Consider the following 13012-nt stretch of genomic DNA (forward strand, 5'->3'; position numbering starts at 1 on the left):
TGACACCCGTCCTGATATGACACTGGTTGTTGGTGACTCGTTGACACCCGTCCTGATATGATACTGGTTGTTGGTGACTCGTTGACACCCGTCCTGATATGATACTGGTTGTTGGTGACTCGTTGACACCCGTCCTGATATGATATTTATTGGTTTATTTATTGCGACTTCAAAATGATCAATCGAAATATTAATCGTTATGTGATGACATCAAGGTTTTGGAGGTGGGGGAAAGCCGGTGTACCCGTAGAAAAAAAAACACCGACCTACGGCCAGTACCAGGCAACTGCCCCACTGGATTTCTTGGTTTCGAACTCGCAATCCTGCCCCACATCATATACAAACTACTACTTGCTTAATGGCGACTTGTCAGGTGCTCGTTTGTAAATATCTTACAGGTGACATTGTTATTTACACGTTTGTCATTATTGGGACTGAAATGGACGTGTCAAATGGTTCTCTGTTTTACCAATAACGAAATATTAGGGCGCCGTAGATAATAATCAGGTGAAGATCGGTGGTGCGTGGTTCAAAACTCGCTACCGTATCGGTCTGTGTTTCTCGGAAAACTGATAAACGGACCAGTCTGTGCTGTCGTGGTTGTGTCCTTGAGCAAGACACTTAACCCTTATTGATCTGGGTGGCATGCGACGGGCCTCTCGTATTTTGTCCAGTAAGTTGGATACCAACTACTACAAGGAGACTCCCGCCTCAAAATGTCACTGACTGCGTTTTAGTTTAATAATATTTTATTTGAAAATATTTAAAAGGAATTTGACACAAGTTGCACACCTTATAAGCGTCCTTTTCAATAAACATATATACAATGTTATTTACAAATGGCAGTATATGTGATATAATATAAAGAAATGTATATGAAAAAAGACAACATTAATATATAAGGGGACAATACGCAATTTCAAATGTCATACCACCCTGACTGTGTACGAGTCGATAACACAGCAAACAAACAGCAGATAATACAAATAATCAACAGATAAATAATTCTGTATTGGTGTAAAGTACTGTTTTAGGCTGTATATCAGTAGACCGATAGTGTCAATCACATTGTCGTCTTTCTAAACGAATACAAGAACTTTAATACATAGACGGTTTATCCGTGTTTATTAAATGTAGGACGTAAGCAATACACATGTTTTTTCAGAGAAGAAATATTTAGATAATATTACAAAAACACGTAATCCATAATTTTATTAAATAAGAGCTTTGATCATGCATATGTTAACCGACAGACACATGATGGTAGATATACACGTATATGTACGAGACTCTCTCTCTCTCCCCTCTCTCTCTCCCTCTCTCTCTCCCCTCTCTCTCCCTTCCCTCTCTCTCTCTCCCCTCCTCTCTCCCTCTGCTGCCATCCTTCTCTCCCACTCTCTACCCCTATGCCCCCCTCTGTCTCTCCCCTCTCTCTCCCCCCCTCCCTCTGCTGCCATCCTTCTCTCCCACTCTCTCCCCCTATGCCCCCTCTGTCTCTGCCCTTCTCTCCCTTTCTCTCCCTCAACATAAACAAAAACCGTCCTCACATGGGTATCACGCTCACCGTAAGGTTATAACTTAGCCGATTTCATCGGAAACAACAAGTTGTTCAGAAAGAAGAGATGATACAATGATTTAAATTTAGTCTCCTTTCGAGTGGTATTATAATACTCCTCTGCATGCTTATAGTAGAAGAATAGGCACTGATATTCATGAACTTTCCAGTATTTTATTGTATAATATCTAGTGAACTATTTACTTTATAAAGAATGACCACAGTATTTCACGAATACCGAAAGGACGATAGTGACGTTTCCGTTACAGAAACAGATGTTAGAGATCTAATTAAGTCATTAAATAACTCCTACTGTAAAATGTAAACTTTATTGTTGTACAACAATTGCGAGACAAGTTATAACAAATTAGATAAATCGCGCTTGTTGGCACGGATGGAAGCGCGCGAGGGAGGAAACCAGAGTGCTAGGGGGAAACTCACGTGGTCGGGAAGGTAACCCTTTTCACATCCGATCGAGAAATCGAACCCCGGTCGCTTAGGTGAAAGAAAAATGTGTTACCACCGTGTCGCTGCCAACGTAAACTGCTAGTTTAGTACTTCGGATACAGTCAATGGTTGCTGTAGCTACCGCTATAATCGGGCATTATATCTATATACATGTATTTCCGGCAGAATAGTTGTGTTAGTATTTGTATTTCTGTGTTAGATGTCATCTTTGTTGATAAAAAGAGACTTCCGGGTACGTAAATCAATGACAGATGAAACTGCATTATCATATCAATTCCTGGCATTTGACCAAGTCATCCCGTCAGCTGACCGGCAATCATCATATTATTCCATGATTCGTCAGACAAAATATCCTGTGCGAACCTATTGAACAATCACACATGATGCCTGTATAATTTAAAATTAATCTAATTGGGAATAATTCTGAACGTGCTACACATTTGTTTGTAAGATATTAAAACACTGTGCCATATGTCTGGTACATGTAGATATTCTGTACACGTCTACACTGTAACTGTTATTAGTTATGTTTGTGCTGCATTAGTTATGTAAAAGTTATATCCCTTGTACATTGTAAGAGTTATCTCCCTTGTTCCAGTATCAATTGCATTAGTGTAATATGTCGTTGCTGACAGGCTGTGAGAGGAATATATATTTTAATAACGAGAACGAGCGTCTTGTTACGTTGTCGCCATTTTATTCAACTAATTAGAAAACATATCTCGGACCAACATATCCGGAATCAAGTACTAACTAATAGAACAAAATTAGAAATAAACAACAATATCTGGAATGGAGTTATTTCCCCTTAGACCATAATACTATAAGATATCTCACAGACCAGTAACACCATATACATAACATGCCCCCCCCCCCCCCCCCCCCCCCCCCCCCTTAAAAATTGAACCCTGTGAAATTAACAACTGGTCGTGAGATATCTGATTGCATGACATGAATATACAGAAATCAAGAATTTTACACTATTCATTTAAATGCAACTATAAAAAAAACGCGAGTAAATCTGCAAGAAAACCTCCCTCACACAACACCAAGTCTACATCATACCTATAGCTTCCCTCCAGCTGCGCAATTCTGGAAGACAAATACAAGGATGCAGACTTAATAGAATGGGTAAAAGAACTTCACATACAAAAAAACAAGTTATTAAGCTGCATTTAAAATGATATTAATTTCAGTAATTTAACAAGAATTGTATTAAATTTTAAGTAAATATTTATGACTTCTACAATATTCAAGAAATCAAAACTTAAGGCACATACACATTTTAAAATACAACAATGATATAAAATACACTTTGTACCTATACAAGATGCTATATACAGTACACATGTATTCAACTATGAACTCAAGAATGATTACATTTGATACAGTAGATCAAATGCAGATTATCATTCTGAAACCCATCAAGCTTGTCATTCAAAAATAAAATAATACCAGTAACATGCTAAATTGTAAATCCTTGGTGGTAATACTAACTTTGTTATTTATACATGTACATATATATAAACTTTTAACTTGCAATATCACTATGCTGTGTACAATAATGTATTATAGGTAGCAGTGTACAGTAAAAATGCCCAATTTTGAAAAATATGACACATGTCTTAGATATGTAAACATTGCCAGTTAACCCTACATATAAACTCCAATAAAGTATATATATTTGTAATCTGTACAACATTTGCAATCTTAATACAGCTCTGAAGGATAAGTTAACTGATATTTTCTGTGATTTTTAGAGCTGTGAATACCATGGTAACAGCTTAAAAAATGCTCAAAAATTGCAAAATATTATGATATTTGACCCAAAATACCACAATTCTCTACACAATTTTTTTTCTGAAACCGATTTAAAATTAAATATCTCTATCCCAAAGACAGAATTAACCTTGTTTCGACATATGTTGTAAATTAAGTTTTTCCGCTATCTCACCTTTACTGTGGGCATCCATTTTTCGCTGTAGGCAAAACTAAATTTCCTGTGTAAACACACTTGCGGAAAATCCGGAAATTTAAAATCCGGAACCAATTTATTAATTTTTGTTTTAACAAATGTGAAGCCTGTATGTACTTCTTCATACTGAATATACCAATTATAGTGTACATTTATTTTTTTCATTTTTTATGCATATCATAATACAGGAGTTATTTGCTTAACAAAAAAATTGCCCATGGCCAGGCTGTCCTACTGTAGTGTGCTACCTATACCATGTAATTTCAGTTATAGAGTAAACCATGAAAAATATTCAAACAAAGCAAACAAAGAACCTTAACTTTCCTCTGCTATATCAATAGCATATCAAATATCAAATACAACCATACAATATGTGATTACTTGCAATGATAATGTTATATTCTAATACATTTCAGTATATTGTGAAATAAAACTCATGCAAAACCAGCACATTATATTCATCACTCGATCATCAAATATAAATCATTTCTCTACGACAAATCGTCTTGCAATGTACATAAGGAAATTCAATAAAGTAATCATTTGTTCAATGAGAAATACAATGTAAATCATCTTAAAATATAGTATTACAAATGTAAGCAATGTCATGACAAATATCTATACTTATATTATTGCCTAATGAAACTGGGCCGGTGGGCTTTCCAGTATTATTTGAAGCAGATGAATTTGTGCTGTCGTTTGACAAACCTCAGATCTCTGGGTAATATCAATATCTGTAGGTTGATCAAAATCGTCAAGGGGGTGTTTATCCACATCTGTATCAAATATTGGTATGGAGTCCAGATAAGTCCAGATATCTGTAGGTAGACCAGTCTATTATAAGTTGAAGTTGTCAGACTGGAACTGGAACCGAAATGAAATGTTAACAATGAAAAAAAAAAAATAACTGCAACAAGCCAACAACTGAATCCAGCGAAATACCGTCAGCATTATCCCGGGGTCATGGTTGGACGTCAGGTTTAATAATCAGGATACTGGATCGTTTAAATGTACGAATCATGATAAAGGAACACTTTTCCTTAGACAAACGAAATCAATCAAACGATACCGCGGACCGTAGTCACAGTCAGATCCTCCATCTATCATCATGTTGGTGACGTCATGGCACATTGTATGAAATATATAAAAGACATCATAAACAGTGGAACACGGAAAGTTTCTTCCTGCATCAATAAATATATATATATATCCGATATACATTGTATCATAAATGTCACTAAGTGATACATGCTGTCATTGGATATGATAGTGTGAATTCATCTGAAGTCCACTGTAACACCTTACCTCCAACTTAGCACATGGCGTGAAATGTCTGATGTCTGGCCGACGAGCCGAGGCGGACTCGCCGGCCACACCGGCTAATACACAATAAAAAGTTACATAATAGTAGATGATCACCAAACCGGATTTAGATTCTCCACCATGTAATATGTCGTTGCTGACAGGCTGTGAGAGGAATATATATTTTAATAACGAGAACGAGCGTCTTGCTACGTTGTCGCCATTTTATTCAACTAATTATAACATTCGGAACACCTCGGCCGATTCTCTACGGTCATCTAACCTCTGATGTATCACGGTATTTGATATGTATAAACGCCGTGCAATTGTGATGCGGTCGCCGTATCACTCATTATGGATGAGTCTCCGCTGTGCATATAGATCTCCAAAATGGCGTCATTCGAACAGTGTTTAAAGTATTCTCTCGATAATTGTCCTTTATTTAAAGAAAAGAAGATCACATTGAAGGAGAAACAGATTGAGACGTTGAGAGCATTGTACGAAGATCATGACTGTGTGTCGGTATTACCCACAGGCTACGGTAAAAGTGTAATATTTCAGCTCTTACCGTGGTTTTGTCAGCTGAAAATGGAGAAACGGAAACCAATGAGCGTGATAGTCGTGTCCCCGCTGAGTTCCCTAATCCAGGACCAAGTCATTGCAAAGAGGAAGAAGGGATTAAATGCTTGCAGTTTGAACTTCACTGGTATGTGTCAGTTATATCACAGGGACACGTTACAATAATAATGTATGTATAAAATATATGGGGGGGGGGGGGGGGGGGTCGATATAAACATGTTATGTTTATATCGACCCCCCATATATTTTATAAATACATTATTATTGTAACGTGTCCCTGTGGTTATATTGTATGCTTTATGTATTGTATGTTTGGATCCCCTCATGTCTGTTATAGATCTGGTAAGATGCAAGTAAAAGCACACATTTATGACAGGCAGCCATGAAAAAATTATAATGGTCATTTAAAACACAAAAACAGGTGACTGTCACAATGCTACCACACATGTTTGAAATAAGTCCTTTCATACATGATGATGTACACATGATACAGTGATAAGTTATATAATAATTATGTCCAGATGATGGTCTGGCTTTGTTGGTTTGGCCAGATATGTATCTCTGTAATTGTCAATTTCAATCCTATTTAAAAACAACCAAATTTAAAATGTCATGTACCAAGATGAAGATTGAATAATACTCTTTCCCGTAACATGTATTGTACCTTTCATTTGTCATTGCTTTGACAATTGTTATCAGCTCACCAGTACTTTTTGGTTTTTCAAACTTACATAACCCAAACCAACTGAAACCGCCAGTAGGCATGACATAACCTATTGTTCTGACTAGTGTGAAATCAGCCTGAATAACCCATCTGTTTCACGTTTCACAGGTACTCATGGCTCAACTTATGAAGATGCGGATTGCGAGAACGATGAGGAACAGGATCATGAATATGTTGAAATTGATGTTCCATTTGAGCAACTGGAGAGAGGAGACTTTTGCATGATTTATTGTCATCCAGAGGCACTATTGAAGACCAGATTTTCTCGACTTCTTAGGTCTCAACTGTACCAAGAGATCATTTGTGCAGTAGTCATAGATGAAGTCCATATGGTTTCAGAATGGTATGTATAAATACACATTTGCATTTAAATCAGCATTAGGGCAATGTTGCAAAATAAAATGAGGTAGAATTTATATTTTAGAGTATAATCAGTCCTTATTGAAAAAGAAATCAAGTTGCAATAACCAGTCTTTGCCTTCAACAATATATTTTGAAGAAATGGTAAATTTTGATAATTCTATAATTAAAATTGTTGTAATTTCATTGATGTCGGATTGAATTAAAACTTTGCAGGGTTATTGATATCATCACAATAATGAATATCCAATTATAACCCCAGGCCATTTTTTGGGAAATTTATCGACAAAGCAGGAAAGAGGCGGCGACAAACAATTACAAATTAATCTTGTTCTATATTTGTTAATGTCAACTGCAATTAATCTTTTTTTTTCTTGTTATTTGAAGGGGAGAAGAATTCCGTCCTGCATCCAGAAGCTTGGGGAGTTAATGTGCATTCTAGAGAAGGCTTTGCATTTAATTCTGACAGCAACTGCTACACCCAAATCAATTGCAAGTCTAGCTAAAGAGCTGAATTTGAAAATTCCACTTGTTATCAGTGAGAATGTGGATCGTCCAAACATATTTATAGACATTAGAAACAGATTGCCAAACATTCATAAATTTGACAAATTTGATGACTTGATAGAACCTGTGGCAACAGAATTGCTGGAAAAAGGAGTTCATTTTCCAGTGACCATAATGTATGTGGAAAGTTTGGAAGCATTGTCTTATTTTTATCAGTTTCTTTCGTATAAACTTAAGGGTGCCAGCTACGATGGTGAGGAAATCCCACAGAATAGAATATATGCTCAATACCACAAAGATTATGCAGAGTCCATGAAGAAAATCATTATTCAGGAACTGACCAAAGAAACCCCTAAAGTTAGATTAGTTTTGGCAACTGTTGCACTGGGAATGGGGCTCAATGCCCCTAGTGTTTCACGTATCATTCATTGCAGGCCCCCAACAACACTGGAGAAATACCTACAAGAAATCGGTCGTGCTGGACGTGTTGGACAACCGTCAGTGGCAATTCTTTTTTACAACAAAAATGATATTGCAAAAAACAGAATCGGTATGACAGAAGAAATGAGGAAGTTTTGTGAAAGTGAAACATGTTATAGAATTATTCTTGTGAATTACTTTGGATTTGAAAGTGTTGTTTTTTCAGGACCAAAGGAACATTGTTGCTCCATTTGTAGCAGAAAATGACTCGTCATTACTGACTGTATATATGATTTCTCCCGTCAAGTGTGATTTTAAGCAATTCGCTGCATCTAGTGACATACACATCATTCTTGTGGATTCTGTTGCTGTATAAAGAAGATTCTTAAGACCATTGTTCACAGAGATTATATTTAATGCCAGGGATAGTGACACTCTCACTATGTCATGATCACTTTTGCAGAGATTATTTCCTGTGAGAAACCATTCAATAACACTCTCACAATAACATCAGTTTCTTTGTTTGTTCTGATGGATATAAACTGCCATAGCAACCATAATTTTGTTGTTAACAAGAAGCCTACATCCATTATCTAAAAGCCTAAAACCATTACCCAGGAACCTACAGCCATTACTCAGGAGCCTACGATCATTACCTAGAAGCCTACCAACATAACCGAGAACCCTTAGACCATCACGCAGGAACCTACAACCATTACTTAGGAGCCAATGACCACTACTTGTGTGGGAAATACAGTACAATAGAGACAATCACAAAAGTTTTGTCCATTTGGATAACAGATGCAAGAGAGGTTTAGTCATCAACGTTTCCAAAGGAGAGGGACTAATGTAACACTATCTCTATCAGCATTGTTGTGGACCAGTGGAGTGCTGACACAACTTTGATATTCTAGTGCAATTACAGTAACCTAACAACATGGAACACTGACACATGCCTGCACATTTGCACACCTGTTGAATCCAAACAAAAGTTTTGAACAAATGCCCATTACCCAGAAGCCTACCACCATTACCCAGAACACTAACACCAGAACCTATAACCCTTAGACCATCATGCAGTAACTTACAACCATTACCTAACAGCCTATGACCGTTAACAAGAAGCCTACATCCATTACCTAAAAGCCTAAAACCTTTACCCAGGAACCTACAGCCATTACTCAGGAGCCTACGATCATTACCCAGAAGCCTACCACCTGGGAAATACAGTACAATAGAGACAATCACAAAAGTTTTGTCCATTTGGATAACAGATGAAAGAGAGGGTTAGTCATCAACGTTTCCAAAGGAGAGGGACTAATGTAATACTAGTTCTATCAGCAATGTTGTGGACGACCAGTGGAGTGCTGACACAACTTTGATAGTCTAGTGCAATTACAGTAACCTAACAACATGGAACACTGACACATGCCTGCACGTTTGCACACCTGTTGAATTCGGACAAAAGTTTTGAACAAATGCCCATTACCCAGAAGCCTAACACCATTACCCAGAAGCCTACCACCATTACCCAGAAGCCTACCACCATTACCCAGAAGCCTACCACCATTACCCAGAAGCCTACCACCATTACCCAGAAACCTACCACCATTACCCAGAACACTACCATAACTACCCAGAACACTACCACCACTACCCAGAACACTACCACCAGAACCTAGAACCCTTAGACCATCATGCAGTAACTTACAACCATTACCTAGAAGCCTATGACCATTAACAAGAAGCATACAGCCATTACCTAAAAGCCTAAAACCATTACCCAGGAACCTACAGCCATTACTCAGGAGCCTACGATCATTACCCAGAAGCCTACCACCATAACCCTACGACCATAACGCAGAACCCTACCACTATTACCCAGCAGACTACAACCAATACCTAGAAAACTACCACCATTACCCAGCAGACTACAACCATTACCCAGCAGACTACAACCAATACCTAGAAGCCTATAACCATTACCCAGAATACTACCAACATAACCGAGAACCATAAGCCCATCACGCAGGAGCCTACAACCTTTACCAAGGTGACTACCACCAATACCTAGAAGCCTATAACCATTACCCAGAAGACTACCACCATTAGCTAAAGACTAACACCATTACACAGAAGCCTACCACCACTACCCAGAACACTACCACCATAACCGAGAACCCTTAGACCATCACGCAGGAACCTACAACCATTACTTAGGAGGAGCCAATGACCACTTCTTGTGTGGGAAATACAGTACAATAGAGACAATCACAAAAGTTTTGTCCATGTGGATAACAGATGCAAGAGAGGGTTAGTCATCAACGTTTCCAAAGGAGAGGGACTTATGTAATACTAGTTCTATCAGCAATGTTGTGGACGACCAGTGGAGTACTGACACAACTTTGATAGTCTAGTGCAATTACAGTAACATAACAACATGGAACACTGACACATGCCTGCACATTTGCACACCAGTTGAATTCGGACAAAAGTTTTGAACAAATGCCCATTACCCAGAAGCCTAACACCATTACCCAGAAGCCTATCACCATTACCCAGAAGCCTACCACCATTACCCAGAAACCTACCACCATTACCCAGAACACTACCATAACTACCCAGAAGACTACCACCACTACCCAGAACACTACCACCAGAACCTAGAACCCTTAGACCATCATGCAGTAACTTACAACCATTACCAAGAAGCCTATGACCATTAACAAGAAGCATACAGCCATTACCTAAAAGCCTAAAACCATTACCCAGGAACCTACAGCCATTACTCAGGAGCCTACGATCATTACCCAGAAGCCTACCACCATAACCCTACGACCATAACACAGAACCCTACCACTATTACCCAGCAGACTACAACCAATACCTAGAAAAGTACCACCATTACCCAGCAGACTACAACCATTACCCATCAGACTACAACCAATACCTAGAAGCCTATAACCATTACCCAGAATACTACCAACATAACCGAGAACCATAAGCCCATCACGCAGGAGCCTACAACCTTTACCAAGGTGACTACCACCAATACCTAGAAGCCTATAACCATTACCCAGAAGACTACCACCATTAGCTAAAGACTAACACCATTACACAGAAGCCTACCACCACTACCCAGAACACTACCACCATAACCGAGAACCCTTAGACCATCACGCAGGAACCTACAACCATTACTTAGGAGGAGCCAATGATCACTACTTGTGTGGGAAATACAGTACAATAGAGACAATCACAAAAGTTTTGTCCATTTGGATAATAGATGCAAGAGAGGTTTAGTCATCAACGTTTCCAAAGGAGAGTGCTGACACAACTTTGATAGTCTAGTGCAATTACACTAACCTAAAAACATGGAACACTGACACATGCCTGCACATTTGCACACCTGTTGAATTCGGACAAAAGTTTTGAACAAATGCCCATTACCCAGAAGCCTAACACCATTACCCAGAAGCCTACCACCATTACCCAGAAGCCTACCACCATTACCCAGAAGCCTACCACCACTACCCAGAACAGTACCACCAGAACCTAGAACCCTTAGACCATCATGCAGTAACTTACAACCATTACCTAACAGCCTATGACCGTTAACAAGAAGCCTACATCCATTACCTAAAAGCCTAAAACCATTACCCAGGAACCTACAGCCATTACTCAGGAGCCTACGATCATTACCTGGAAGCCTACCAACATAACCGAGAACCCTTAGACCATCACGCAGGAACCTACAACCATTACTTAGGAGGAGCCAATGACCACTACTTGTGTGGGAAATACAGTACAATAGAGACAATCACAAAAGTTTTGTCCATTTGGATAACAGATGCAAGAGAGGTTTAGTCATCAACGTTTCCAAAGGAGACGGTCTAATGTAACACTAGTTCTATCAGCATTGTTGTGGACCAGTGGAGTGCTGACACAACTTTGATATTCTAGTGCAATTACAGTAACCTAACAACATGGAACACTGACTTATATAACAGCACATTTTCACACCTGTTAAATCCCGACAAAAGAAGTGCCCATTACCCAGAAGTTTGAATCCCGACAAAAGAAGTGCCCATTACCCAGAAGCCAATGTACATTATCCAGGAGCCCATGACCATAACCCTGGCGTCCATGACCATTACCCCGGAGCCTATAACCTTTATCAAGGAACCAAGGACAAATATCCAAGAGCTAAGTGTTGTGACTTGACTCGCTGATACAGTAGCATAATTTCTTAAACTCATCAATGAAAGTGCATTTCCACAGGGATTTTATGGAGAAGATTAAATTATTAGGAATAAGTTAAACTTGCTCGCAACAAGCATTTTCATTGACTCAAGAAGTTGGTTCAGTTTTTCTCTTTTAACTGCCGGATATAGTAGTGTAATAATTTCTAAAAGAAGGGAGATATTTCATCAAGGATTGTGTACAACAGTTGAAATCAGCAAATTAAATTATAAGGATTAACTTTAATATATTTTAATGTTAAGAATCTACAACAAAAATAACTGTAGGGTACTCCCATCATAAACTGCTGTTTTTTTTTAATTTTTTTTTCTTTTTGTGTTTTCAAATCAATCTTTAAACCAATGATCATTTTTCAGGAAATGGTGACCATTGTTCAGGAGCCAATTAACATTATCTTGGAGCAGGTGACTATTACCCAGGAGCCCATAATAAAACCTAGCAGCAGACATATTAGAGGTAAGTAATATGCCATTTCTGGTAACCATTATGTAGCAAGTAAAACACAAAAAGAAATTGATTGATATTTTGAAGTCAAAATCAAATACAGAATGATGTAACTTTGATAAGTTCTAAATGAAGTACCAGTCACAATTTTGATATACATCACGACATATTGCAACATAAAATTTGATTGCCATATTCATCCCTACACTATTATCCAGGAGCTGATGACCATTACCCAGGACCGGACAATAAAACCAGGGAGCAGATACATCCAACATCAGGAGGTATCCATAAATCCCCTACAGCATCCCATTTAGGGGAACACTAGGACAGGGGGGAGGGGAAAGGAGGCACTAACAGTTGGTATGCTCACCTGTAAAAATGGAATTAAACAAATATGAGTATTTTTCCAGAC

The 13012-nt window shown here is 38.3% G+C and overlaps 1 protein-coding gene across 1 annotated transcript; it reads left to right on the forward strand.

Annotated features, from left to right (window-relative positions):
- Positions 1-5757: 5757 nt before the first annotated feature.
- On the forward strand, positions 5758-8288 carry LOC117315610 (ATP-dependent DNA helicase RecQ-like). Its single transcript, XM_033869872.1, is given in 4 exon segments — positions 5758-6006; positions 6712-6946; positions 7351-7370; positions 7373-8288. Coding segments are annotated over 4 exon segments (1158 nt in total). The 5' UTR covers positions 5758-5888; the 3' UTR covers positions 8158-8288.
- Positions 8289-13012: the final 4724 nt, after the last annotated feature.

The sequence above is a fragment of the Pecten maximus genome, chromosome 17, assembly GCF_902652985.1.
Source record: "Pecten maximus chromosome 17, xPecMax1.1, whole genome shotgun sequence".
In the NCBI taxonomy this organism is placed as follows: Eukaryota; Metazoa; Mollusca; class Bivalvia; order Pectinida; family Pectinidae; genus Pecten; species Pecten maximus.